Here is a 27,991-nt window from a genome sequence, read left to right on the forward strand (position 1 = left end):
AGCTCAACAAAATCTCTTAAAATGCCAGCACATATGGGAGGAATAAGACATATTAATTATTTACATACCAGAGTGGATTCATCTGTAGCACTGTTTTTCCCCCCGCTGGTTAGATGAGAAGAAGGGAATTTAATGTTCATGGAGGGTTGGGGAGAAGTAGAGGGAGAGAAAGAAAGATTCTTTCAGGATAATTCCAAGGAGGGCAGGCCTGGGTGTGGTGCCATCCTGGACAGCATGAGGCATTGAGCTTCAAGCATGGACAAAGGAGACAGGACTCAGGGCCAGAAAGGGAAGTAGGAGGATCTAAAGATAAACTGTGCCTACTTCACCACTGTGTCAGGGAGGGGCCCTGGAAGTGAGCATGAGTAATGTGCAGATGTGTACACCCAGGAACCAGTCCTTTCGCGTTTATTTTAATGCTTTCCAGGCAGCAACACACACTTCTCCAGGCCTGGCAACTTTTCTGTTTACTGTTCATCTAACCCTTCTTTTAAGGGAAAAATGGCAAGACTGCAGTGTTAAAGCATCTAACTAGAATTTTTTTCCTCTTTGACCCTTACCCTCACCCCAAACACACATGCACATGCAAACACACAATTATCTCTTTTGGGTTCATCAGGATTTTGTAATGATTCCAATTTGAGTTAGTTGCATATATTTAAATAGCCGATATTTTAAAAGCAGACTGTTTTGTTGATACCTGTGGTGAGTATTGGAGATCGAGATCAATCTATCTATCTATCTATCTATCTATCTATCTATCTATCTATCTAAGGAGCTCTGGTGGCGTAGTGCCTAAGGTATTTGACTGCTAACCAGAAGGTTGGTGGTTCAAAGCCACCAGCCACTCCATGGAAGGAAGCCTGGGCAACCTACTTCCATAAAGATTTACCACCTCAGATACCCAATGGGGGTCGAGATAGATAGATCTATATCTCCAGTACTTTATATATATCTAAAGATATATAATATACATATCTTTAATAGTTCCATTTGTACATTTTAAGAATTAGGATATTTTATAAATTACTAAAGTTGACTTCCCTCCCCTATTTTTAGCCCCAAATCTCTCTACTACATAGTAGAGATAAGTAGTTTTATTTTTGGCCACATAGGACTTAACCCTTACTAGATGCTAAAATAAAAAAAAAAAAAAAAAAAAAAAAAAAAAAAAAAAAAAACCCTCACTGCCATTGAGTTGGATCCGACTCATTGCAACCCCTCCTTGGGTTTCCAAGGCAGTATCACTATGGAAGTAGATTGCCCAACTTCCTTCTAAGGAGTGGCTGGTGGGTTTGAACCACCAGCCTTCTGGTTAGCAGTCAAGTGCCTTAACCACTATGCTACCAGAGCTACCTCCTTAGATACTAATCTCATAAAAGGTACCACTGAGTCCAAAATCATTCTCCATTTCATCCCTGCTAGGAGTTTTCTATTACATAACTAATTAGCCCTCTCTTCTTGATCTTTGTACTGTTGCAAGAGAATTTGTGACAGTAGGGAAAAGATATCACAAATCACCCCAGCCACTGCTTTTTTCCTTTACGAATCACACTTGGTGATTTTTAAGAGGTTGCCAGAGTGGCTATCTTGTGTTGTCATCAGGAAGCTGGGGTTTCCACTTGCCATTACCTTTCATCCAGCACCTACTACTTTTTTTTTTTTTTTTTTTTTGTAAACTTATGTTTCCAAACACTTCTGGACCTCAAATCTCATTAAATTTCCCCTGCTGTCAGGTACATTGTGTGATCATCCCTTTAACACACTGAGAAAAAGAAACTGACACACCAAAGAAAAAATAAATATTTTAACACAGTAGTGGAAATCTTGCTTGATTGTCTCCTATTTCCTTTACTTGTTTTTTGAGGAAAGCATTTTTCCCCATTTGGAATTATTACTGTTATTTGAGGTTATCTCTGACTAAAACAATCCAGTAGCCAATAATTTTTTGAGTGGGGTAAAATGGGATGGAAAGCACCTTTAACTTCAATATAAGATTTCTCATATTTTTCTTGTAGATTCCAGTAAATGGAGAGAGAGAGAGAGAGAGACAGACAGACAGACAGACAGACCATGCTCATGGATTGAAAGAGTCAATGCTGTTAAAATGTCAGTTTTCCCTGAAGTAATGTAGAGATTCAATACAATCTCAATCATAACCCAGTTGCTGCTGTTATGTGCCACCGAGTGAGCTCCGGCCATGTGACCCTGTGTATGTGCAGCAGAATGAAGGGCACCTGACTGTTCGCTATCCTCACGATCATTGCTATGTTTGACCCACTGTCGCAGCCACTGTGTCAATCCGTGTCGTTGAGGGTCTTCTTCTTTTTAGTAGACCCTCTGCTTTACCAAGTATGGTATCTTTTTCTAGGTTTTGGCCCCTCCTGATAACATGTCCAAAGTAAGTGAGGCAAAATCTTGCCATTCTTGTTTCTAAGGGCATTCTGGCTGTACTTCTTCCAAGACAGACGTAATCATTCTTCTGGCAGTGCATGGTATATTCATTATTCTTCACCAACCACCATAACTCAAACGCATCAATTCTTCTTTGGTCTTCCTTTTCACTGCCCAACTTTTGCATGATTATATGACAACTGAAAATGCCATGACTTGGCCATGAACAACTGCCTCTTTTAGCACAAGATCTGCAGATCTGGATGTGCCTGGCTACCATTAGTGAACATTTTGATCAAAGATTCCATAGAAGACTCCTAATTAAAAGGGGGGAAATACAGAACAGAATTTCAAATTCTTATGAACTCCAGATTTGCTGAAGCCGTGGAGGTTGGGTTAACTTCTGAAACTGTTGCCCTGAAATAATCCTTAAAACTGAAACCAAAAAATCCTCTCAGTTATTCTTAAAACCAGACAAAATATTTTGTATTTATTTTTCAATGTCTGCCTTGAGCATTGCACTCTTTTAAGAACTATCTATATGGGATCAAAGTGACAACAGCAACTCCAAAGATTAGATAGGGGGGACCTTAGTGGGCAATGAGTTTATGGGCAACTTAGAAAATGAGGGTGAGAACAGTAGCACAACTCAAAAAATGTGATCAATGTTGCTGAATTACATGTGAAGAACCATGCTGGATTGGTGTATGTCTTATGTATATTTTTAACAAAAATAATTTTGTTTAAAATGGCACAAATAACTTAAAAACAAAACAAAACAAAAAAACCATGGCTTGGGTCAAGCACACCTTAGTCATCAAAGTGACATCTTTGCTATTTACCATTTTTAAGAGTTTTTTTTGCAGCAGATTTGCCCAATGCAATATGTTGTTTGATTTCTTGACTGCTGCTTCCATGGGTGTTAATTATGGATCCAAGTAAAATGAAATCCCTGTCAACTTCAATCTTTTCTCCATTTATCATGATGTTGCTTATTGGTCCAGTTGTGAGGACTTTTGTTTTCTTCATGTTTAGGTATAATCCATACTGAATACCATAGTCTTTGATCTTCATCAGTAAGTGCTTCAAGTCCTCTTCACTTTCAGCAAGGAAGGTTGTGTCATCTGCATATTGCAGGCTGTTAATGAGTCTTCCTCCAATCCTGATGCCTCATCCTTCTTCATAGTCTAGCTTCTTATTCAGCACATAGATTGAAAAAGTATGCTGAAAGGATACAACCTTGACACACACCTTTCCTGATTCTAAACCACTCAAAATACCCAGTAGGCATTTTCAATTGAGAAATTAACAAGATGATTCTAAAATCTGTAAGGAAATGCAAAGGACCTAGACCAGGCAAAACATTATTTAAACAGAAGAATAAAGCTAGAAGACTTATACTATCTGACTCAAGATTTACTATAAAACTAGAATATTCCAACAGTGTGTTACTGGTATAAGGACACAATAGTGAGTCCAGAAACAGATTCTTACTTATATGGTAAATTGATTTTTGTCAGAGGCACAAAGTAATTCAAAAGGGAAGCAACAGTCTTTTCAACAAATGGTATTAGAATAACTAGAGGCTTTGGTAGTGCAGAAATGAAAGCATTTGGCTGTTAACCAAACAGAATAACTGGACAACCATATCCAGTTAACATATACTTCATGCCATATATGTAAAAGCTGAAATTAAAAAGCTTGAAGAAAACATAAGAGATATTATCATGACATGGGGTAGACAACTTTTTTTTTTTTTAAAGTAGAACTCATAAAGCAGTAACTGTAAGAAAAAAGTTTGTAAGTTAGACAGTTATACTTCTTCAAAATTAAATATTTCTATAGTGAAACCTGTAAGAGCTGGAATTCAATGGGACTGCCTTGTTTTTCCAGGTCTTACAAGTTTGACAGGGTACAGTCTGACCAGTTTTCTGTCTCTCCTTTTAGTAGAAAATAATTTAGTTTTCCTTCTCTGACAGGTTTTTGCCTCATGCAGGTTTGTGCTTTCACAGGTTTTACTGTGTTTATCACACACAGCACTAAGAAAATAAACAAGCCACAGCCTAAAGAAAATGGTGGCAAAACATTTATCTTACAAAGGATCTGCATTCAGAATAAAGAACTTTTATAACTCAATCATAAAAAGACAATTCATTTTTAATAAAATGGACAAAAATCTTGAACAGCCACTTTACAAAGAAAGATATGAATAATCAGCAAACACATGAAAAGATTTTCAATATCATTATTGAAGCTAGAAGACTTATACAGGGAAGTACAGATGAAAACCTCAATGAAATAGCACTACCTGCCCGTTACCAAAAACATCAAACCCACTGCCACTGAGTTGATTCTGACTCATAGTGATCCCCATAGTGTTGCCAAGGCTGTAAATCTTTACAGAAGCACACTGCCTCATCTTTCTCTCACAGAGCAGCTGATGGGTTTGAACCACTGACCTTTTGGTTAGCAGCCCAGTACTTTAACTACATCACCACCAGAGCTCCCTTACCTGACCATTAGAACAGCTGAAATTAAAAAGACTGATGACTTCAAATGTTGGTGAGGCTATAAGCAACTGGAACTCCCAGATATTGTTATAGAAATAGAAAATGGCACATCTATTTTGAAAAAGGTTTAGCAACTTCCTATAAAAGTCAAACTTACACCAACCCTGTAACTCAGAAATTCCACTCCTAGGAGAAATGAAAGATGTTCACAAAAAGGCTGGTCTAAGAATGTTCGTAGTATCTTTATTTGTAACAGTCCCAGACTGGTGACTTGCCAAATATGAATTAATGGGAGAACAGATAAACAAATTGGAATGCTTGTGAGTTGCTGTCAAGTCAATTCCAACTCACGGCGACCCCAAGTGTTACATAGTGGAACTGCTCCATAGGGTTTTCTTGGATGTAGTCTTAGCGGAAGCAGACTGCTAAGCCTTTTCTTCTGTGGTATTGTTGTGTAGTTCGAACTGCCAACCTTTAGGTTTGTAGTTGAGCTCAGAGCACTTGTGCCACATAGGGACCTTCATGTCAATGAAAAGGAGAAAATAACTGATGCATTAACAACACTGAATAAATCGCAGAACCACGCTGAAAGAAGGCAGACACAGAAGAGTGCATACTGCGTGATTCCAATATGTCCATTCTAGAACAGGCAAAACTAATCTAAGGTGGGGAAGGAAAAAAAATCAGAACAGTGGTCGTTTCTGGGGATAAAAAGGAATGACTGGCAAGGGATGTGAGTACTTTTTGGGGTGATGGAGATGTTCTGAATCATTGAGAGGGACGTGGGTTCCATGGGTGTGTCCTTTCGTCAAAATTATATTGCTAAGATTTGTGCATTTCTGTGTATGTGTTATCTTACCTCAACAAATTAAAAAAAAAAATTGAGTAGTAGGTAGAAGAACAGGTGATTCAAGAACAGGATGCTGTAACTGCTAGAGCTGGGAGATGAATACATCTCATCATGCGTTTCTGTTTACTTAGTGTTTGAGTTTTTCCATATAAATGAAAGTTTTAGACAGTGTTTATGAAGCATAAAAATAATTCCAAGGATTGTTCTCATTGATGGGATTTGGCTGCATAGTAGGCAACTGTCCATATCAATGGTGCAGAGGCCTGTGGTTAAGTTAAGCTTTGGAGTCACACACCTGGATTTGAAGCTAAGCAATGTAATTCATGGCAAGTTCTTTGTTTTATCCAAAGCTCAATTCTCTCTCAGGGCTTTGTGAGGTGTAAATGAGATGAAACACATGAAAGAGATTTGTAAACTCTCTGCAATGTACTACTTGTTCAGTAAGTGTTAGCTATTATTTGTGTAGGGAAACGTGTGGCATAGATCATCTTTTTTTTACTATGAATGTGACTATCTTGGATGTTTGGGGGATCAGCATGCAGCCACCACTGGGAGAGATGGGCCAGGAAGAAATCAGGGAGGCTCCTGCTTGTCCTTCCGGTCTTTCCAGTTGACACTTCTGCTTCCACGTTTGAGACTTAGCACCCAAACTTTATATTCTAAAACTAAAATGCAGATAATTCTGAACTGTTTTTTCTTTTGAAAGTACCTGTCTCAATGATGTTTTTGTTTGGGACAGTATTTAAGTCAGATATGTTTCTTGACTTTAAAACACGGAGAGAAGGCTAAGATTTCTGGACCTAAAAATAGCAAAATAAACAATCTCCAGCTGGCTAGTTAAAAAAAAAAAAAAACCTATTACCATATTCAATCTCAGATCTGAGCTGCTTTTACCAGCACCCTTCACCTTCATGCTTTCACACTGCTGAAGGCTAATCCTTTCCTTCATTCTGGAATTTTTGCTTCCTTCCTTCATTCAAGTTCATTGAAGAAACACTCGGCCCTGTTAGGCACTGTCCTAAGTGGCTCATGGGGGACGTTTAGAGGTTGTCTGGGAAGGCCATTCCAAGGTGTGGTCAGTGTGGACCCTGTTGGATGAGGAGGGCTCTAACAAATCTTTTTTTTTTTTTTTTTTGCTTTTTGTTGGTACTGGTGTCATTTTTCTTGAGAGGGCCTAGATAGAATTTGTTAAAAAGGGCTGGCTTTGAAGACTTATTTATGGTAACAGCCCTTCAAAGTCCCTTCACAGAGCCTCCCTGACCACCATGACATATTTAGTTTTAGCAAAACCGATTTCAGGACATCTGCTCTTGGCTGAAGGCCCCTGCGCACCCTGACCACGGCGGGAGTTCCCACGCCTCGGTACTCTTGTTGGAGGGCCGTGTTCCTTCCTTCCCGCGTCCTCTGAGGATGTGTTCACATGCTCTCTTGTCTGTTTCTGGCCCATCTCCCTCCTCATCCTGAAACGTAAGGAGCATCTTTTCAAACTGCAATTGGCCTTCCGGAAGGCCTCCCCCACTTCTTGATTTTGGAAGCTCCAGTCCTTTATTCTCTGCTATCTCCTTTTGCAAAACTTTGCTGTTGCTTTTTCATCTTTGTTCCCCTAACTCCTTTTAAAAAATCCAAGTATTTAAACTAAGGTTTTTTCATGCTTCTTCAGGGTGATTCCTAATAGTTCGTCTCCCTAACATGCTGGTTTCCCCATCTGTACTTCTGAAATAGTTGGCCGAATGCAACTTCATTTGGGTAATTCAAACACATACCACATTTCTCTGCATGGTTTCTGTATTTGAGTATTTTATTTTTAAAACCCTCTTTGAAATTTTCTTAAATATGTATTGAGCACCTACCATTTCCTTAGGGCAGGATTCGGGGTTTCTCACTGACCTGGAACTGTGCTTCCTCCCTTCCCCACTGGCTACGCTCTCCTTCAAGGCCCCACTGTGATCCGTGATCAGGCAGTCTTCCTGGATTGCTCTGTCCCTCAGTATCCTCTCTGAACTCGTGAGCTCTTATCATCTCCATTTCCCACTGGACAGTTAGTCATAACCTGCCATGTGACACGTATCAACTTCTTGTCTCAAGATTGTGAGTACTCTCATCTTCTGAGGACTCAAAATAATATAGCTTGATTAAAAAGATACTAGCCCCTAGTGTCATCTCTACCTCCGGCTTCAGTAACCTACTTTGATCTCCAGCTCTCCAGGAAAGGGTTCTTTCACTACACTCAGTCTTGCTGCTCTACTTGCCTCGCCTGGGTCGGCACCGGCTGGGGAATGCATCTGAACGTACAGAACTCTTGGAACAAAATGAATGGACTGGCCTCCAGTGACCTGTGATCTCTTACTTAGAGACAGAACTCAACTAATTATGTATTAAACGATCAGTTAGACTCTCTTCAACGTGCTTCCCTGCCTCCGCCCCATCTTTTCCAATAGTTGCCAAACAGATTGCAAAAGTTCATGCCCTAGGATTTTTATGGAATAGAGCTTCTTAGCTCAGTTTCTCAGAATATAAATCAAGGATGTGATTTGCAACAAAATCTTATAGGTTTAAAGGTAATTTTTATTTAGAGATCCACATAATTTGATCTCAAGCAGTTTTGGGGACTAGATGAAACACTGTTAATTCATGCTGATTGCATGGGGGGGGGGGCCCGAAAACAAAACATTCTAGAAGTTCTACATTCCACATATTTGTCATTACCAGTGAAGATTAAAGAAAACATCTGTCCAGTTCCCTCTTTAATGATCTTTGCAGAAGGAAATCAGAGCACGTGAAAGGAGACCAGTTCCACAGCGCAGGCTGCCATCCACAGCACAGCAAGGGCTGGATGGGGCTTTGAAGTGAAGAACTTTATTTTTGCTTCTTATTAGAATAAGCAGGTTTACTCTTCGTTATGTGGTTGCTTGCAACATCCATTCAAAAATAAAATGAAGTTTCTAAACTACTGCTAGCTGGTGAGTACTTGGCACACTGAAATGAGAAACCAAAGCCCACAGAAAGAAACATGACATATTCAGGACAAAACAGTTAGGCTTATTTTGAGAACACCTGAAACCGAAGTGTGAGAAATCTTCCATGAAAATATTTTTGCTGGTCATACAAAGTTATTTCTTGGTTACAAGATTTAGTCAAACCTGAGTGACTGAGATTACCTCAATACTAGTCCCCTATTGGCCATCTATTCTTTGCTTATTAGAGATCTTCTTCCCTGTTGAAGTTATTTTTGAAAAGCTGTCCTCCTTTTTCCCATCTCTGAGTACAGACTGACTGATACAGCCACTTGCTAGTACAAATGATGGCTTTTGTTGAAAATAGACCTTTGATATCTTGGTTAGACTCTGATGCCTCATTTCTTTTCCATTCTCATTGCAGTTGGCCTGAACTGGTTGGCTCTACTGAACAAAAAGGGAATAAAATAAATTTCTAACTGGTTTTACCTACCTGTAATCACTCTTGATTCTGGTACTTTCTGTATGAACAAGATGCATTTTTAAAACAAAGTAATACAGATGCTAGGCATTTCCAAGATGGTTCTGCAATGATTTTTATCTACCTTTTCTATCCAGTTACCTTCATGTTCATCCATTCATAGAGTATATTCAAATCACGAAAGCATCTGGTAATTTCTTAGGAATCAGTGGTATTCCGGAATTTCAATTCCATAAAGTTCTCATCTGTCGAATGCTGGATCTAAGCACAGGAACACCACTGATTCTCATCTAGTCTGCAAGAGAAACTGTGGAGTAAGTTCCTTGACTCCTCAGCTCAGACTAGGAGCTTAGTAAGACTCATGTTGCTATTTTCCCAGTTGCTTCTGAGGAACAATGCTGATTTGTATACTGACCAGAGCTCAGAGTTGACTTTCTAATAGAACTGTTCTCCTTCTCTTGTCCAGTCTGTCTTGTGACTAATCCTGCACATTTACAGGACAGTGGTGCAGCCTGTGGCATGAAACAGAGCAAAGCCAACTGAACCACTAGGGGACTGAACCTTTACCCTGGGCTCATTAGCTCCATTCTTAAACCAGGGTAGCCAAACAATCAGTTAATTAGTGCTTCACTTGGCAGCAGGGGCCAGACTCATGTGTTGATCTAGTCCAGACCCAGGGAAGTATATCAAAAGAACAGAGTGGCAGCTGTTAAGAGTAAGACTCATTTATGTCCATTAGGCAGCAGTGAGTTTGCACCAACTCTTTGCTTTGCACTGGACTTTAGCATCACCAAGTCTTTTTTTAAAAAACACGACTATTAGTTATGTATAGTTACAAGAGACAGGTATGTGTTCCTTTTAACATATGCAAGATTTTCTCTTTAACTTTAATCATACTGCGTGTCTCCTTCTGCAACTAGAATTTATGGTTCAACATTTGGTTGAGATTCACGTTATTTAACGTAATTTATTCACTGCTATTTTGGTTCCACTCTAGGGCTGTATAAGAATTTATCCTGCCGTGATGGATGTGATTGGGCCTAGCATTTTGCTATTATAGCTGTGCTGCTATGCGTACTCCTGTGCATGTCTCCTTGGTGTGCATGTGCAAGTTTCTCCAGGGTACATACATTTTAGGAGTGGAACTGCTGGATCATAAGATCCATCTTTAATTTTATCAGATGATGACAATGTTTCTAAAGTGCTCTGTATAAATTTATACTCCCACCAGCAATAAATACTTTAGTGATCCCAAAACCTGGCTGATACTTGATGTTTTTAAATTTTAAATATTTCCACTCAGGTGGTAAGTGCAAAGCTGCACTTTAATTGTATCTCTTTCCATTTTCCTGAATATTAGTGAAATTGACTAGTTTTGCATAGGTTTATTGGCTATTTTGGGCCTCCTCTTGTTGAGTGCCCATACAGCTTTTGGATTGATCAGCGAGAGAGTAAAGAGAAGAGAAAGTGCATGTATGTTTATATTCTGGATGCTAATCCTGTCAATTTTGTGTTGCAAGTATCTTCTCCCAACTGGATTTGCCATTTTACTCTTTATAGTATCTTTATAGTTACTCAAGTAGTCAGTTTTTTGTTTATTTTTTGTCTTAAGACACATCACCTTTCCTGATTCCAATGCCATACCTTTTCCTCCATCATTGTTTAAGCTTTATAGTTTTGTGTTTCACATTTACGGCTTTATACTCTATTTTGACTTGATTTCGACTATTGCATAACATACAAGTTAGTGGTCCATATTGTTGTTTCTAAAGGATAACCACTAGTTCACCATTCACTGTCAAGTCCACCCATTTCCCATGGAGCCGCAGTGCTGGCTCTCAGGAATCAAGTTTCCATACATGTGCATGCTTATTTCTGGGGTCTCTATTCTGACTTTCACTGTTTTCTTTATTCTTAGGCCAACAGTAGGAGATCTCGTGGTGTGAAGCTTAAGCACACAACCTCTAACCAAAAAGTTGGTGGTTTGAACCCATCTGGTGGTCTGTGGGAGAAAGACCCTGTGATCTGCTCCCATGAGGAGTTCACCCTAGAAAATCCTATACAGCAGTTAACAATGTCACATGCAGTTGCTATGAGTTGATTGACTCATCAGCATCTAACAACATTACACTTTGAACATACAGAATTCTTGCTGTCTGGTAAGGCTAGTCTTCCCTGCCCCTGACCTGTTGTTCTTTAAGTCTTTGGCTATTCTTGGCCCTCTGTCTCCTGGACTAGGATAAATGCTATCCATCTACCAAATGCTCTATATAAGAGCTAAATGAATTTGCAATTAGGCAAGGAAGGCAGAAAAAGGTTCTGATCAGTAAGCCTGAGAGAAAATGTGCTTACTGAATTTTACTTGGTCATAAAAACAAAGCTCACAAAATTTAGATCTGAAGTGAGAATTTAAGCTCATAAAAGATGTTTTCTTATCATGCAATATCTACAAATTTTATTAATACAAATGTGATTTTAAACCTATTTAGTTGTGCTGTTTTTATCAAAAATTTAATTAACATTGAACTTGGACCACTTCTCTGAGCTGTAATACAGATAATGCCTGCCCACTGAGGCCACATGAGGACTATAATTAGATCTCTTGAAATAATGGTCTCAAATTATTTTAAGTGCTTGTAATTTTTAGTAGATATGCAGGGCCATGCACAAATATCAAAAGGGAAACTCAACGGAGGGTGTGTAATGTGCTGATAACTGTTTACTAAGGGAACAGAGAATTTTAATGTACACATTCAGCCTGGGAAAATTTGTATTGTTTATTAAATAAACCAGAGAAAACAAGAGAGGAATCAGCACAGTGGGAAATAAGGTCACCAGATAGGCCTTTCTGCTACTGCTTCCTGTGCTGGCAGCTTTGCAGTCCACTCTGAGAACTTCATTCTCCTGACCCAGATCACAGAGTTCCCATTTCCTGTGACTTGTCTCTACCACCTCCCCCATTCTTGAGTTGCCAAATCCTAAGCAGTTCAAACAGAGATAAAGACAGTTAATTTGTTGAAAAGCACAGAGCTCTTCAGTAAACAACTTCTTCCTGGATATCACTCAGTTCAGATGACTGGAACTTTATCGGAGTAAGAACTGAATCAACTTACTGTACCATGTCTGTCAGGTCTACACCCATACGAAGCTGACTTATCCTTGCCTTTCTCCTGCAACTAGACAGCTACAAAAATGTTCTTCTTTTTCTTTTTTTCTTTTGGGGTGTGTGTGGGACAAGATTTTTCAATTAGTATCTATCTACCTTTTTAGAATTTATAGATGGCAACTTATGCAAGGTCATGCATTTAGGGGAGATACTTGTTAAGTATCAATGATGATAATGTGCTATAAAGGGATGGGTTTTAAGAAGCCCTGTTCTCATGTTCTGTGAATTATCCAAGTACTGGAGATGCTACCATGTTTTTAGGGAGCTCTGGTAGCGTAGTGCCTAAGGCACTTGACTGCTAACCAGAAGGCTGGCGGATCACACCGAAGGAAGGTTGGGCAATCTACTTCCGTAGTGATACCGCCTCGAAAATCCAAGGAAAGGGTCACCATGAGCCTGGTCAGACTTGACGGCATATAACAGCAGCAGCAGTAGCCTAAAAACAGCATCCCTTATGAAACTTAATTGTAGGAAGCAGAAAAAATTATGAAAGTCACTCCTTTATATATGTATTCCACAGGTTCAGAAAAAGGTTTGAGTAAATACATTTTACTGAGAAGCTACATAATGCTTCACATAGGTACAGTGCTGAGTACTGTAAACATTTTATTTAACTCTGTGTATTTCTCTAGATAAAATAAGCATCAGGAACTTGTTCAAGATCAGCTACCTACCTAGTTAAGAAATCTGAACTCAGGTTGGTCTTATCCTACTACCTTACTAACGATAAACTAATTAACAGTTAAAAGTGGGAGAAAAACCTTAAACACACATTCAGTAAGACTTGTAACATGAAAGATCAAAACTTAAAGTATACATAAGAAAGAGACAATCTGTCCACATCTTGGCTTGTGTAAGAGGGAAGGGTCAAACACTGCAAGCGGCTTTCTTTCTACAAAGTTCATGTTCTCTAGTTCCCTGACTTCTGAAGTTCAAGGTTGTGTAAAAAATAATCTGTACCAAGTTAAGATTACTGATTAATTACCTCAGGGCTTCCAGCAGGTCTCTTTTTTGCTGATTTATGAGAACTGAGTTGGAAGGGACTTTGGTGTCCTGTCTGTAGTGCCTTCATAGACACATGAAATTGAGGGCAGAAACCAGAACCCAGGTCTTTTGAGTCTGCATCCAGTGTTCTTAGTGACCCATGGTGTTTCTCGAGTGGCCCCACCAGAATCATTAGAGCTGTAATACACCCAGTGTTGTACCACGGCTAGACTAACCTTGAAATCACTGGGAAGGCAGTGGGGCAAACCAGAGCCAGAGAAATCAGTGAAGAGGCCATTATCATTTGTGTGGAGGCAGTGGGACTACAAAGAACTTGGGCATGCCATAGACGGAATGAAATATATTTCAGGGCTTTTAGCAAGTGATTATAGTTGTTGGTGACTTGTACTTCAGATGAGGAAAGAAAATATATATATGTCTTTTCAACCATAATGGGAAAGAGCTCTTGGAGTATAGTCTAACACAATACGACCTCAGAGTACAAAGCGAGCACAAGAGTGCGGTCGGAGCTTTAAGAAGCTGCCGCTCTTCAGGCACAGGACTAAGACCTGGATTTGGGTGAATGTAACAGCAGTGACAAGGCACAAGGTTGTATGAGGGAAAAACCAACAAGACTTGGCCTCAATGAGTGCAAAGGGTAAAGGAGAAAAGTCCAGGACTGAAATTTTGCATATATGAATAGCGCTAACAGTGAGTGAATTGGTAAATGTGTTGAATGGGTTTGTTTTAACCAAGAATTGTTTTGCTATTGGAAGTCAGCAATGTCTGTTCATCTGTCAAATTTCTTGTTTATAACTAATTTCTAACATTTAGATAGTCATTAATTTTTAAGTATTCAGAAAAACAATGGGTTTCTATTTAAGTGGGAAAATCTATCAGAGAAATAAGTATCTATCTTGTGACACTTTGAATATTCACAACACAAGAGCTAGGCAAAGCATTTCTAAAAGGCAGAAATTAATTTCTGCAAAGTTAATGCTATGTAAACAGTAAAAATAAGTACAAAAAGAAACAAGTATTAAATAAAAGGTATTTATTTTATTTAAAATAAAATGCATTTATACAGTCTTAAACCATGGATTATTGAACAACACTGGTAATCCACCCCTTCCTGGCACCCTTTGGGCTATTGTGAGCTAGGAATTTTCTGACTAGCACCAATGCAGATTGTAATAGCGCAACAGACTAGAACAGGGCCAGTCCAGGCATTAGAGTTAATTTAAAGACATGTGGCAAATCATGACTATAATGAAGTCATTCTTAATTTAGCAGATATTAAAATTGCATATAATTGCTACCAAATTGATATTTATATCTTTTAAAAGCATTTAATTAATGCAAAGATGCTATTACCCAAGCCACTTGCTAGTTTTAATTTAAAAAAAAAACTGTACAATTTTATAAAATTTGTGTTTGTACATTAGTTACATAAAATGCATACTTCATAGACCTTTACTTCATATTGTATGTAAAAGTTGCATATTTTAGGCAGACAGTGAATATGCTGGTGAATACTAAAAGTGTTGTAATACAATATGGTGTAAGATAAAAACACAAAACAATATACATGCTTACTGAAGAATAAAAACAAACGAAGCATAACGGACTAAAAGCATTTTCCTTCAAGGTCAAACAATGACATTATTAAATAATAGGCATCTTTTGCAGGCCTGATTTAAGTGTGTGTGGGGGAATCAAATGGCTAGCAAAAGTAAGATATTTTAAAACATGAGGTCAAATTAAACATATTAAAACACATGCATAAAACATGATAGACTTCATATAGTTTAAGCCCTGGATAGCTTTAAAGTAGATGGCTTGAGTTTCTTACAGTTTGGCTAGCTTAAATCAGTGATGTTTTGTTTCCAACTTGCCCACTACTTTAGCTTTCAACTCATGGCCCTAAGGAATGTGTGCCACATTCAATAGTCCATATATTGTATCATGATAGCAGATTAATAGTTGTGCTTGTTAGTGCACATATTAACTGGTTTGGAAAGGCAAAATATTTTCATGATAAAATAATAGTAATTTTCAAGCTTACTTTATTAAGCAGCATATAACAATAGCTTTTAAAGTTAAATATGGCCATGGAGTTTCATTACACAGTATTTCCTATTCACACCCAACCACTAGTGAGTTTGTAGAACATTTCTTCATCTAAACTCTCATTTTGGTCTTTTGCACGTGTTGAGAGAAATATGTAGCCACCAATGAATTCATGAACCACTTTGCAATCTACTTCAGTACAAATGAAGGACAATCGTACTTCATCTGCAAACTCTACCGTGACCTGGAACAAAGACAAAGAACTATCAGGCCCAGGAAGACTTGAGATAGCTGGGCCCAACTGAAGCTACTGTGTTGTTTTAGGTCTATCACAAAATGCTTCTTGACACTCAAATAATTACTCTTTTTCAAAATCCTAAACCAGTAATGCCTTCAAGTGCAAAGGAAAGAAAGTTTACTAACCCTCCCCCCGCCTGCCTTCAAGGACTGAAATGTTAACGGATTTAGGTCATTCAGTTCCTAAGTAGTCTCTGCTGATTCAATTAAATCCTGGGAGAAAACCTACTTCCTGTGTTTAATTTAATGTTTTAGATATTTAACCTTTAGGTGTCATATTTCATTCCAGAAATATGAGATTCTATGAAGTGATAGAAATTGATACAACTAACCCAATATGACCCTAAAACAAATGAAAACTAATTAGTAAAGATTCTATTTATTTGAAATGATCTTGCACATATTCCAAAGCTAGGGGCAACATGGTATATAGTGGTAACTTTGCTAGGTTTTAGAGCCCAAAACATCTAAATTTAAATCCTGACTCTGTTACTTACCAAGTGGTCACAGATACACATAACCCTAAAACCAAACCCACTGCCACTGAGTTGATTCCAACTCTCTAAATTTTAGTGTCTTCAATTGTAAAGAAGGAATAATCCATCTACCTTGCAAGGTTGTGGCAAGTTCTAGACATAGGGTATAATATGTAAAACATCTACTTCCATGCCTGGTTATAGGCTGGTGGATTTGAACCACTGCCCTTCTGGTTAGCAGTCAAATGCTTTAACCCTATACCACTAGAGCTCCTTTCATTCTATAAATACCCAACCCACTGATATTGAGTCGTATCCGACTCATGGCGACCCCTCCTTGGGTTTCCGAGGTGGTATCACTATGGAAGTAGATTGCCCAACCGTCCTTCTGAGGAGTGGCTGGCAGGTTTGAACCACCAGCCTTCTGGTTAGCAGTCAAATGCCTCAGGTACTACGCTACCAGAGTTCCTATAAATAGTAGCTGCTATTTGTCAGTAGAAGGAGGGATTGATCCATGACAGAAACCAAAACCCAAACCAAACCCACTGCCATCGAGTCAATTCTGACTCACAGCAACCCCACTGGGTTTCTGAAGTGGTAAATCTTTACAGAAGTAAATTGTCCAGTCTTCCTTCTGTGGAGTGGCTGGTGGTTCAACCACCAACCTTCTGGTTAGCAGTCAAACGCCTTAAGCACTACGCCACCAGATCAGGAAATATTCTAAGCAAATCATGTCTTTATAATTTCAATAACTGAGTTAGTTATGAAACAAGTTTAAATGAGGAAAGGAATAACCACAACCATGTTCTATAGTGTAAGGGACACAAAAAATGTTTGGACTTCATAGGCTTTTTTAAAATTTACTAATTTTTATCTAAAGGACTACTTATGTATTCAAGTAACATCGTAACTAGCTTACCATTTTTATTTCCCAGTTTACATTCCACTGTTTCATGTTGCTGAAGCGCCATGTTTTAATTGCATCTCCTGTGCTGGCATCCATCCTAATCAGTCTGTTGTATGCAATTCCAATAAGCTCTTCTTTTTTTCCCCCTTGGAACCTATAACACCATTAAAATACATGCTAGTCTTTTTCTTCAAGATGTCCTTTTTAACTCTAAATAAGTACTAGTAAAAAACAGAAATACAATATAGCTTTTAATGTAAAAAATGTTAAATATAGAGAATACATTCCAAAATTCTTTAAATTTTACTGTAATATAGGTTAATAGCTCCAAGTAGGTATACTTTTAAAGTGTTTGATTTCTAATTATGTGAAGTAGATATGTGAAAATTCACAGAATAAGGTTTACATATAGATGCTTAGTAAAATCACTGACCTTGCGATGAAGTGTGTGATACCAAATTCTGGCAGAGACTGCCAAGCCTGGATAAACCTCATCTTGGCTTCAATTAGACTCATCTGAGCTACATTTTGATGGGCTTCCAAGATTCTTGCTGTTATCTAAACATGATTAAATACCATCTTTACCATTAGACAGAATGCTTTCATGGTAGAATCAAGATAAAAAGAACTTGAAAAGACTGAATTATGCACCTCACCAGTCTTCAAATCATGTATTGCAAAAGTTAGAGAATATTTGATAAAGTAATGACTTAAAAAATAAACTGTCTGATATATTTCTTAACTTTAGTTTCCACACATCAAGAAACAATACTATTAGAAGTATGTAACTGCCACTCTTAAAACACACTAAATATACACATATATATGATGCTATTATATAAAACAGTATACACTAATCCTGATATACATGAGTTTTAATTAAAATATGAGTTTTAAATTTAGCTTCAAGATAAATGTTCAGAATGACCTAAAATATTAGCTTCTAGCAGGAATATGTTAGCAGCTTTAAAGTATCTGAAATCACCATAAACCTGTACCTGTTGCTGTCAAATTGATTCTGATTCCTAGTGAATCTTTACAGAAGCAACTACCACATCTTTCTACCTGAGTGGCTGGTGGATTCAAGCTGCCAATCTTTCAGTTAGCAGCTGAGTGCTTAACCAATGTACCACCAGTGCTTGCCATAATAAAGACATTTTTCTAAGAGAATATTATTATTAGGTTACATCAGGCCAATTTTGACTCCCATGGACCCCATGTGACGGAGTAGAACAGCTCCACAGGGTTTTTTAGGCCACAGTCCTTCTGGGAGTAGAATACCAGATCCTCCTCCTGGGAAGCCTCTGGTTAGCAATCCTTTCGTTAGGAGCCAAATGCTTAACCAATGTGCCACCAGAGCTGCCTTTAACAATCATTACAAAAGTTAATATTTAAATTATATTCATTTTCGGATGACTGTTCCCACAAGAGAAGGGAAAGGATTAACTAATCTGTGAGGGGAGACAGTGACTAAGCCTTTAAACATTTTTATTTTGTTTTTGGTAAATGTGGAGAACTTACCAAATCTCTTATATAGCCTGGCTGTAGATGGCAGTGCGAGGAAAGAAAAAGAAAGCAGAAAGACAAAAGAAAAAAAAAAGGGCAATCAGAAAAAATGGCAATGAAGCAAAAGAAAAAGTTGTAGTCACCTGCAAACCAAAATTCCAGCCAAAAACCATGCAAAAAATTACTTCAGATGGAAACCAAGCAAAGTAAAATGCAAGCATGAAAATGAAAATGAGAAAGCAGCAATTACTCCCAATTCAGAATATTGAGAAACACTCCACGTTATTTTAGAATGTTAAGAGTTATATAAAATTGAGGGTAGACATTTGTAGGCAGAAAACAGCAAATAACCTCTCCCCTGCTTACATACCAGTTCTTACTCGTCAGGGTAAAGCTAGTTATTTTAGTAGCAAAACCAAAATTAATATTCAAAAGCCTTAAACATCTTCTTAGATTTAGTGACAGATATGATCCATGCACTGATTTTCAGAAATAAGTAGCAGTAGAGGGCAAAAAATAAGTGCAATGACCATACTATTTACACAAGAAATGCAAACTCCTCAATTACCATCTGCTTTTTACATCCTTTTTCCTGGAAAGGAAAATAAAAGAGATGCCACACACTACACTACAAACTGTGGCTAAAATGTGTTAGTCCATCCCAGTCTGAATTAACATAGATTAAAAATTTTTAAATTCAACTGAGAGTCATACTCATTTAAAAATACCCACAGCAAATAATGAACACATGTATGCCGTTAGCTGCCTTCCAGTCAGCCTCTGACTCGGCATCCCCATGCACAACAGAATGGCCCCTGCCCAGTCAGGCCCTGTCCCCATGAACTGGAGGGAGTCAGGCTGTCTGATCCACAGGGTGATTTTCCAGTAGACTGCTGGGCCTTCTTCCCTAGTCCATCTTTGTCTGGAAACTCAGTTGAAACTTAGTAGTGTAGGGAAGTGCATTAGCTAGGAATACCTGTAAAGTCTTAGAGAACTAAGATTAAATATTTCAAAACTCACACCGATAGTTCCAAAGAAATGGAGATTCTGCTCTAGAGTAGATGACTAACCCTACTGCCCATTCATCTTCTGACCCTAGAATACCACTGGATTCAGTTGAACAATTATTGAGCACTATGTCCACCAACCAGCACAGCATCTGACACGTTTTGTTGTTTGGTTCCATCCAGTCAGCTCTAACTCACAGAGACACTGTGTACAACAGAATGAAACTGCCTGGTTGTGCACCATCCTCACACTCATTGCTGTGCTTGAGCTCGCTGTCACAGCCACTGTGCCAGCCCACCTCACTGAGGGTCTGCCCCTTTTTCGCTGACCCTCTACTTCACCAATCAAGATACCCTTCTTCTCCAGGGACTGGTCCCTTTTGACAACATGCCAAAGTACTTGAGACGATGTCTGGCCATTCTCACTTCTAAGGAGCATTCCAGCTGTACTTCTTCTAAGACAGATATGTTTGTTCTTCAGACCGTCCATGGTATACTCACTATTCCTTGCCAACACACAATTCAAAATGCATCAATTCTTCTTCTATCTCCCTTACTAACTGTCCAGTTTTCAAATGCATATGAGGCTACTGAAAATACTATGGCTTGGATCAGAAGCACCTTAAGTCTCCAAAGTGACATCTTAGCCTTTTAACACTTTAAAGAAGGCCTTTGTAGCAGATGTGCCCAATGAAACACACCATTTGATTTCCTGACTGCTGCTTCCTTGAGCACTGATTGTAGATCCAAGTAAAACGAAATGCCTGACAACTTCTATCTTTTCTCCATTTATCTGACACACAGTAGCAAGTAAACCTCTAACTATCAACACTTACAGTTGTGCAGAGAGGGTACTGGCCACATATTACTGCCCTGGCACCTACAGAGTCTAGTCAGGGAAAAGGAGATAAAAAGAATTTCTGTGCACTTCTTAAGATGTGGAGGTGGAAGATAAGGCCAGCATCATCCTGAAGCATGGACCACACACATATTGCCCTCCCATCAGTCAAAGATGAGTAAAACATTATCTTTGTCCTCAGGAGAATTTTTGTTCACAATCTAGCCCAGAACTCAGATTAAAAACTACCACTTTAAAGTGAAACTATCATTTCAAAGGCTTCTGGCAGAACAAGTCAATATGTATCTTTGACAGCCAAACCAACATTTGGCAGTCCTCACAACTGCACTATAAGCTCTTGTTTTCTGGTAGTTGATAGTGAAATGATAAAATTGCTAAGATTTGAAATGATTCGTCTTTGAAGGCAAATGAATTCACTTTTACAAACAAGTTTCTTTACAAGTAACTTAAGTGAAATAACTAAAATAAAAAATGAAATTAGTACTCGATTCACTTTCCCTTTTTACCTTACAAGCTACATTCCACAGAACTCCCCAGGGTAGCATTTGCTCCACTCCCTGGTGCTCCCACATGTATGGCTGTGGGATAAACAATTTCCATGTAGCTTACACAACCTCTGAAACCTAAAGACAAATACTTGTGGCTAAAACTTCTAAAACAATTCCAACTAAATGGGCTTAGATGCATATAAATTAACATATTTATAGTATATTAAGGAATTAAAGTTTTGGGTATTTCATTATGCTTTGTCATTATGTTTAAAAATGATTCTTTTAAGATAAAAAATGAATCTAGATAAAAACAAAATACTTATTTTAAAAGTCATCTTTTTTTCCTTGAAATAAAACCTTTTTCCTTTTATGGCATGATGTTTGATGTGGAGAATACCAAGGGCTATCTCAAGTGTAATTTCCCTGCAAAGGGCCTTTTATGTTGCACTCAAGAACCATTTTTCTAAATAGCAATCCTTATATGGTATTAATTTCCAGAAAAAGAATTCTAAAAAGAAGAGACAAAAGCAGTGAATTTCAATGAGATAATTTACCAAACTCTGTCACCTGATACAAATCCTGGTTAGGTTCTGATTGCTGATATTAAGAATGACCATGTAAAAATGGAGTAAATGTATCCACCCCTGTAAAGCTTATTTCCAAAGCTAGAAAAGTCCATTCAGACAGCATGAATAGGTTTTGTAGATTTATTGGGAAATGTCAACTATGTTTTGTATCACCTTAATTATGTAAGGAATAAAATTAAATAAATTAAATTTAAGACAATATTCAACCTCCTAAATGTTTCAAAATGTTTGATTTCTTTAGGTTGTTTAGAATAAATATGCTTCCTGCCACTATAATTATTTTTGAAAAAATGACCAATTGAAACTGACTTAAGGCTATTTTCCTAACTACTTCATATAGAATTAAGACTAAAGTTTTAAGAAGGAAAACTAAGTTTGCATATACATGCAGTCATAAGACAAATCAGTAGAAAATTACAGATGAAGTAAAATGAATTGGGTACCTGCTTGTTCTTGTACTTCTTCAGATAGCGAGGAGACACCAGACACTCAGGGTTTATATCAGTTGTGATCTGCTCTGGTATTAACTGAGGATCTGGGTTTAAATGCTGCATCTTCAGAAAGGAAAGAATGTTCTGAACTTCTAAGTTGTAGGAACTGTCTGCCATGGTCTTGCCTTTGGAGGCTAATCTGCAAGCTGCCATCCAGTGTGCATACTGCTTTTCCTGTTGAAAATAAATACCGACGTGTAACATCTATCTGATGGGTCTTTTGACTATAAAATTAAGAATGACTGGTCAATTCATTTAGGAATCAAAGAAAAAGTAGGCTTTATATTTTAGTCGGAAAACTTACATTGTCACAACGAAGCCAGATTTCATTCATGCCCTCTGCAACTGGAATCAGGAGTTTAATGTTAAACTTTTGGCCTGAAATGTTTACATCTGGGGTAACTTCACATCCTGTAATTTGAAGAAATTAATTATTAAAACACAATCCAATTTGCTTTTAAGAAATTTCAAATCAATATAGATAACTTTTATTTCATGGTATCTTAGTAACATGTTCAATTTTGCTGTTATAGAATCTAAATCAAAGAGTAAATTCTTCATAGTCATTTTTTTATGTGAATTATTTGTTAAATGCAAACATTCCATTCTGATCACTAAGCCTCTTCAAATTCTTTGAGGGACTCTGTCCCTGAAAACCCCTCCTGCTCAACATATTCCTCTTCTGTACCTTGTTTTTACCTCTCCCTTCTCCAGCCTGGATATCATTTACAACTATTGTTAGATTGAACTGTCTTGTCATTATATCCACTTAGCAAAACACTGACCCTAGCTCAATTTAACCATCCATCTTTTACTTGTTGGTACTTAAGCTGCTTAGCATTGCAAGAGGGAATTAAAGAAAAAAAAGAAACAAACACCCCCTCCCCCAAAGCTAAGCAGATAGGTCTCACTAGAAATTAATGGAGTCCAACTCGCCTGTCCCTGTTCTACACTAGCATCCCTTCTGTGTTTACAGAGACATTCTCAGGAATGTCTATTTCAAATCTTCTACAATGCCACTCACTCTTAGAACAATCTCACCTCTTCTCAAAGAAAATGAGAGACATCCGAAGTGATGTCCTCCAGTGTTCTGCCACACCAGTAAGACTAGTTGTCTTTGCTTCCACACAGTGACATCCCTCCCTCCTAAGGCTCTCCTATCCTGGGGGCCTCTGAGTCTATGCACCATCTCAGGAATCTTACTCCATCGAGGAGATGCTCTCTCTCCTGGGTATTAGATTTATTTCTCTTCATTGTCATTTTTCCACTGGCCTTTGAGTCTCTCCAATTTTAAACACAAAATACCTCCTTCTTCCACTTTACTCTTGCCCTTTCCCTAAAAAGCAGTCTTTGTTTCTTATTTACTTCTCAATGACTATACTTTGGCTTCCATACTCAAGACTACATTGGACTTCATGCTTTGTGCAGCAAAGGACTTTATCAAGGAAATGAAGACAGAATGGGAGAAAATATTTGCAAATCATGTATCTGATAAGGGTTTAATGCCCAGAGCAAATACAGTAGTCCTATAACTCTGTAACAAAGAAAAATAACCCAACTGATTTTTTTTTTTAAAGGAGATTCATTTTACTCTCAACAGTTCGTGCACATCTGGTTTTGTGGCCTCAATTACAGTCCCAACAATGAAAAGTTCCCCTCCCTCTGACTACCTTTTTCCTTTTGCCCTTCTCAGCTATGCATTCTTGTTTCTCCAGACTACCTTTTTCCTTTTGCCCTTCTCAGCTATGCATTCTTGTTTCTCCAGCTTTCCCTCTATGTAAATGCTGCCCTTCCAATGTATCATGGTTGACTGATCTAAAGGGTGCATCTCCCTGGGGCAGATGTTCTGCTTGTAGGCCTTTCTACTGTTTGGCTCAGAGCTAATCCACAGAATTGAGTCCAGTTCCAGGCCTGAAGGATGACCCAGAGCCATAGTCTCGGGGGTTCCACCATTCTCTATCTGACCAGTAATTCTGGTCATTTTTGTGTTTTTGAATTTTGTTTCACATTTTTCCTCCCACTCTAACCAGGATCTCCAATTCTGATCCCCTTCAAAGTGGTTGGCACTGGTAGCCAGGTACCACCTAGTTCTTCTGGTCTCAGGGTCATGAAGGCTGAGGTTCCCGTGGCCCATCATATCCTTGGACTAACTGCTTCCATATGACTTTGATTTTCTTTACTCTTCTTTGCTCCAGACAAGAGGAGACCAATAATTGCATCTTAGATGGCTGCTCAAAAGCTTTTAAAACCCCAGTCGCTACTCACCAAAGTAGGAAAACAACACAATTTAAAAAATGGGCTAAGAACCGGAATAAACCTTTCACCAAAGCAGACATACAAATGGCTAACAGGCACAAGAAAAAGATGCTCAATATCATTAATCATTAAAAACCAGACCAAGTGTTGTTGACTCCAATTCATGGCAAACCCACGTGTTTCAGAATAGAACTGTGCTCCAAAGGAGTTTTATCCTTCATTGTTGTGAAAATATATACAATAAATGTTCACAAGCCAGTAATTTCTACATGTACAATTCAGTGACACATACTATATTCTTCATATTATACAACCATTATTGCTATCCTTTTCCAAATTATTCTAGCACCATTAACATAAACTCAATACTCCTCAAGTAAAAACTCTCCTTGCTCCATTCCCTTCCTCCCACCCCTGGTAACCACTAATCATCTTTGGTTTCTATATGTTATGGTGACCCCATCATGTGTTACAGAGTAGAACTGCTCCATAGGGTTTTCTTGGCTGTAATCTTTACAGAAGTAGATTGCTAGGCCTTTCTTCATGGTGATGCTGAATGGATTGGAACCACTAACGTTTTAAGTTAGCAAGTAGAGCACAAACCTTGTACTACTACACCCAGGGACTGTAAGGGGCCGTCATGAGTCAGAACTGATTCAGTGGCAGCAGGCGTTCTATAGATTGACTTAATCTGATAAAAGTGAGATCATACAGTATTTGTCTTTTGAGACTGACTGACTTCATTCAGCATTGCTTTCAGGTTGTGGTATCCATCGGGACTTCATTTCTCTTTATGGCTGACGAGTATTCCTTTGTATGTACATTCCACACTTTCGCTATTGTGGTGAGTGCTGCAGTGAATGTTGGTATATAGGTTCCACAGGGTTTTTAACAGCTTATTTTTTGGAAGTAGCTTGCCAGGTATTTCTTCAGAGGGATCTCTGGGTGGACACAAACCTCTAATCTTTCAGTTAGCAGCCAAGTGTATTAACTGTACCACCCAGGGACTCCAAACCAACTGCTGTTGAGTTGATTGCAACTCATGGTGATCCTATATGTGTTAGCATAGAACTGTGCTCCACAGGGTTATCAATGGCTGATTTTTGGGAAACGGATCACCAGGCCTTCTTCCAAGATGCTTCTGGGTGGATATGAATGCCCAGTCTTCTGATTTCCAGCTGAGTGTGTTAACTGGTTATACCCCTCAAGACTCCATTAATCACTGTTGTGTGTCAATGACTCATAGTGATCCTGTAGGACAAAGAAGAATCGACTCTTAGGGTTCCCTAGGCTATAAACTTTACAGGAGACTTGGCAACATAGTGGTTAAGCAATCAGCTGCTAATCAAAAGGTCAGCAGTTTGAACCTACCAGCTGCTCTATAGGAGTAAGATGGAGCAATCTGCTTCCATGAAGATTACAGCCTTGGAAGCCCTATGGGGCAGTTCTACTCTGTCCTATAGATTGCTATATGCTGGTTGATGACACACAACAACAATCTTAAAGGGAGCATCTTTTCTCCCATGGAGCCACTGGTGGTATGACGTGCCCATGTTTTGGTTAACTAAGCACTCAGCACTTAACACTGAGCCAACAGGGCTTTCTTCATCAGTAATTCCAAAGAAAAACCAAATTCACTGTCATCAAGTCAATTCCAACTCATAGTGACCTCTATTAAGTTTCTAAGGCTATAAATCTTTACAGAAGCAGACTGCCTCATCTTTCTTCCATGGAGTGGCTGGTAGGTTTGAGCTACCAACCCTTTGATTAGCAGCCAAATGCCTTAACCCTACACCACCAGAGGTCCTTTCCATTAGTCATCAGAGAGATGTTAATCAAACCACAATGAGATACCACTTCACATCAATTAGGACGGGTATTACCAGAAAAATGAAAAAGAACAAGTGTTGGCAAAGATGTGGAGAAATCAGAACCTCATTCCTGGCCAGTAGGGTTGTAGAATTGTGTAGCCATGGTAGAAAATGGTATGGCAGTTCCTTAAAAAGTTAAACACAGAACCAGGGCTCTGTTGAAAATTTGTATAAGCACCCCAGATATACAGAATCAGAATCTGTAAGAATCACCTGGGGATGTTGTTACAAAGTATATTTTGATTCTATATATCTAGGGTGGAAATGCAAATTATCACCAGGGCTTGAACCAGAATGAACCAGTTCAGAGCCAGGCACAAAACTACCATGCTGTTGTTGTTAGGGGTTGTTGAACGAGTTTCCACTTATAGCAGTCTCATACATAACAGAAAGAAACACTGTCCAGTCCTATGCAATCCTCACAACTATTGCTATGCTTGAGCCCATTGTTACAGCTCTGTGTCAATCCACCTTGCTGCAAAATCTTACTCTTTTTCACTGACCATCTACTTTACCAAGCAGGATGTCCTTCTCCAGGGATCAGTCCCTCCTGATAACACGACCAAAGTCTGAGAGGTGAAGTCTTGCCATCCTCGCTTCTAAGGGACATTCCAGCTGTACTTCCTTCTAGACAAATTTGTTCCTTCTTTCAGCAGTTGATCAACACCACAATTTAAGTGCATAAATTCTGTAGTCTTCCTTATTCATTGTTACCATTTCACATGCATATGAAACTACCAAAAAGACAATGGCTTGGGTCAGGTCCACCTGGTCTTCATAGGGACATCTCTGCTCTGTAATACTTTAAAAAGGGCTTTTGCTTTTGATTTCTTGACTGCTGCTCCTTTGAACTTCATTGTGGACACAATTAAAATGAAATCCCTGACGTCAATCGATTCTTCATTTATTCTGATGCTGTTTACTGGTTCAGTTATGAGGATTTTTGTTCTATGTTAAGGTATAATCCATACTGAAGGCTGTAGTCATTAATCTTCATCAGTAAATGCCTCTTCACTTTCAGCAAGCAAGGTTTTATCATCTGCATATCACACGGCTGTTGATGACTTTTCTTACAAACCTGATGCAGTCTTCTTCTACATAGTCTACCTTCTCAGATTATCTCTGCTCAGACTGAATTATTGTTGTTAGGTACCATCAAGTCAGCTCCAACTTACAGCAACCCTAGGTACATGAGAAGAAAACACTGGCTGCTCATGTGTCATCCTCAATCCTTGCTATACACAAGCCCATTGTTGCAGCCACTGTGTCAATCCATTTCATTGACAGTCTTCCCCTTTTTCGCTGACCCTCTACTTTACCAAGCATGATATCCTTCTCCAGGGTAATGGTCCCTTCTGATAAAATGATCATAGCAGGTGTGGTAGTTGGAGCTGTGTGTCAACTTGGCTGGAACACAATTCTGTGTGGTTTATGTAGTTGTGATGTGGGTTATGCCCATGATGAGATTAGATGTATATGTTTTGAGCAGCCAATCTGTTGAGAGGGAGCTTCCTTAGGGGTGTGGCCTGCTTCCAATGTATTTATGGACATCCTGGGAAAAGAGACACTCTTCTGTGGACTGGGATCCTGGTGTGCTGCCTACAACTGTCTGTGAGAGAACAATCTACCACTCGACCTTGGGATCTTGGATTTGTCATCATTGGAGTCAACAGCTGGTATGCGGCCTACCAACCTTGAGCTTGTCAGATCCTGCAGCTGCGTGAGTCAGGAAAAGGCTCCAGCTTGATGACTTTGGGACTTGGGACTTGCCAGTTTCCTTAAGTGTGTGAGCCATTTTCCTAAGATAAATTTCTTTCTCTATATGTATATATAT

At 38.7% G+C, this 27,991-nt stretch overlaps 1 protein-coding gene across 1 annotated transcript in view; it reads right to left on the reverse strand.

The window, feature by feature from the left end:
* Positions 1-15,479: 15,479 nt before the first annotated feature.
* The window catches only part of FERMT2 (FERM domain containing kindlin 2), a 126,956-nt gene continuing 114,444 nt past the window's right edge, over positions 15,480-27,991 (reverse strand). The window contains exons 10-15 of the mRNA XM_007948338.2: positions 22,335-22,441; positions 21,983-22,204; positions 18,611-18,631; positions 17,523-17,647; positions 17,102-17,243; positions 15,480-15,653 (exon numbers count right to left, since the gene is read on the reverse strand). Of these exons, the coding sequence (XP_007946529.1) occupies positions 15,480-15,653; positions 17,102-17,243; positions 17,523-17,647; positions 18,611-18,631; positions 21,983-22,204; positions 22,335-22,441 (791 nt within the window). The remainder of the gene's footprint in view (positions 15,654-17,101; positions 17,244-17,522; positions 17,648-18,610; positions 18,632-21,982; positions 22,205-22,334; positions 22,442-27,991) is intronic.

Source organism: Orycteropus afer, unplaced genomic scaffold (genome assembly GCF_000298275.1).
Source record: "Orycteropus afer afer isolate SDZICR_OR568_19922 unplaced genomic scaffold, OryAfe1.0 scaffold00214, whole genome shotgun sequence".
NCBI classification, from domain to species: domain Eukaryota; kingdom Metazoa; phylum Chordata; class Mammalia; order Tubulidentata; family Orycteropodidae; genus Orycteropus; species Orycteropus afer.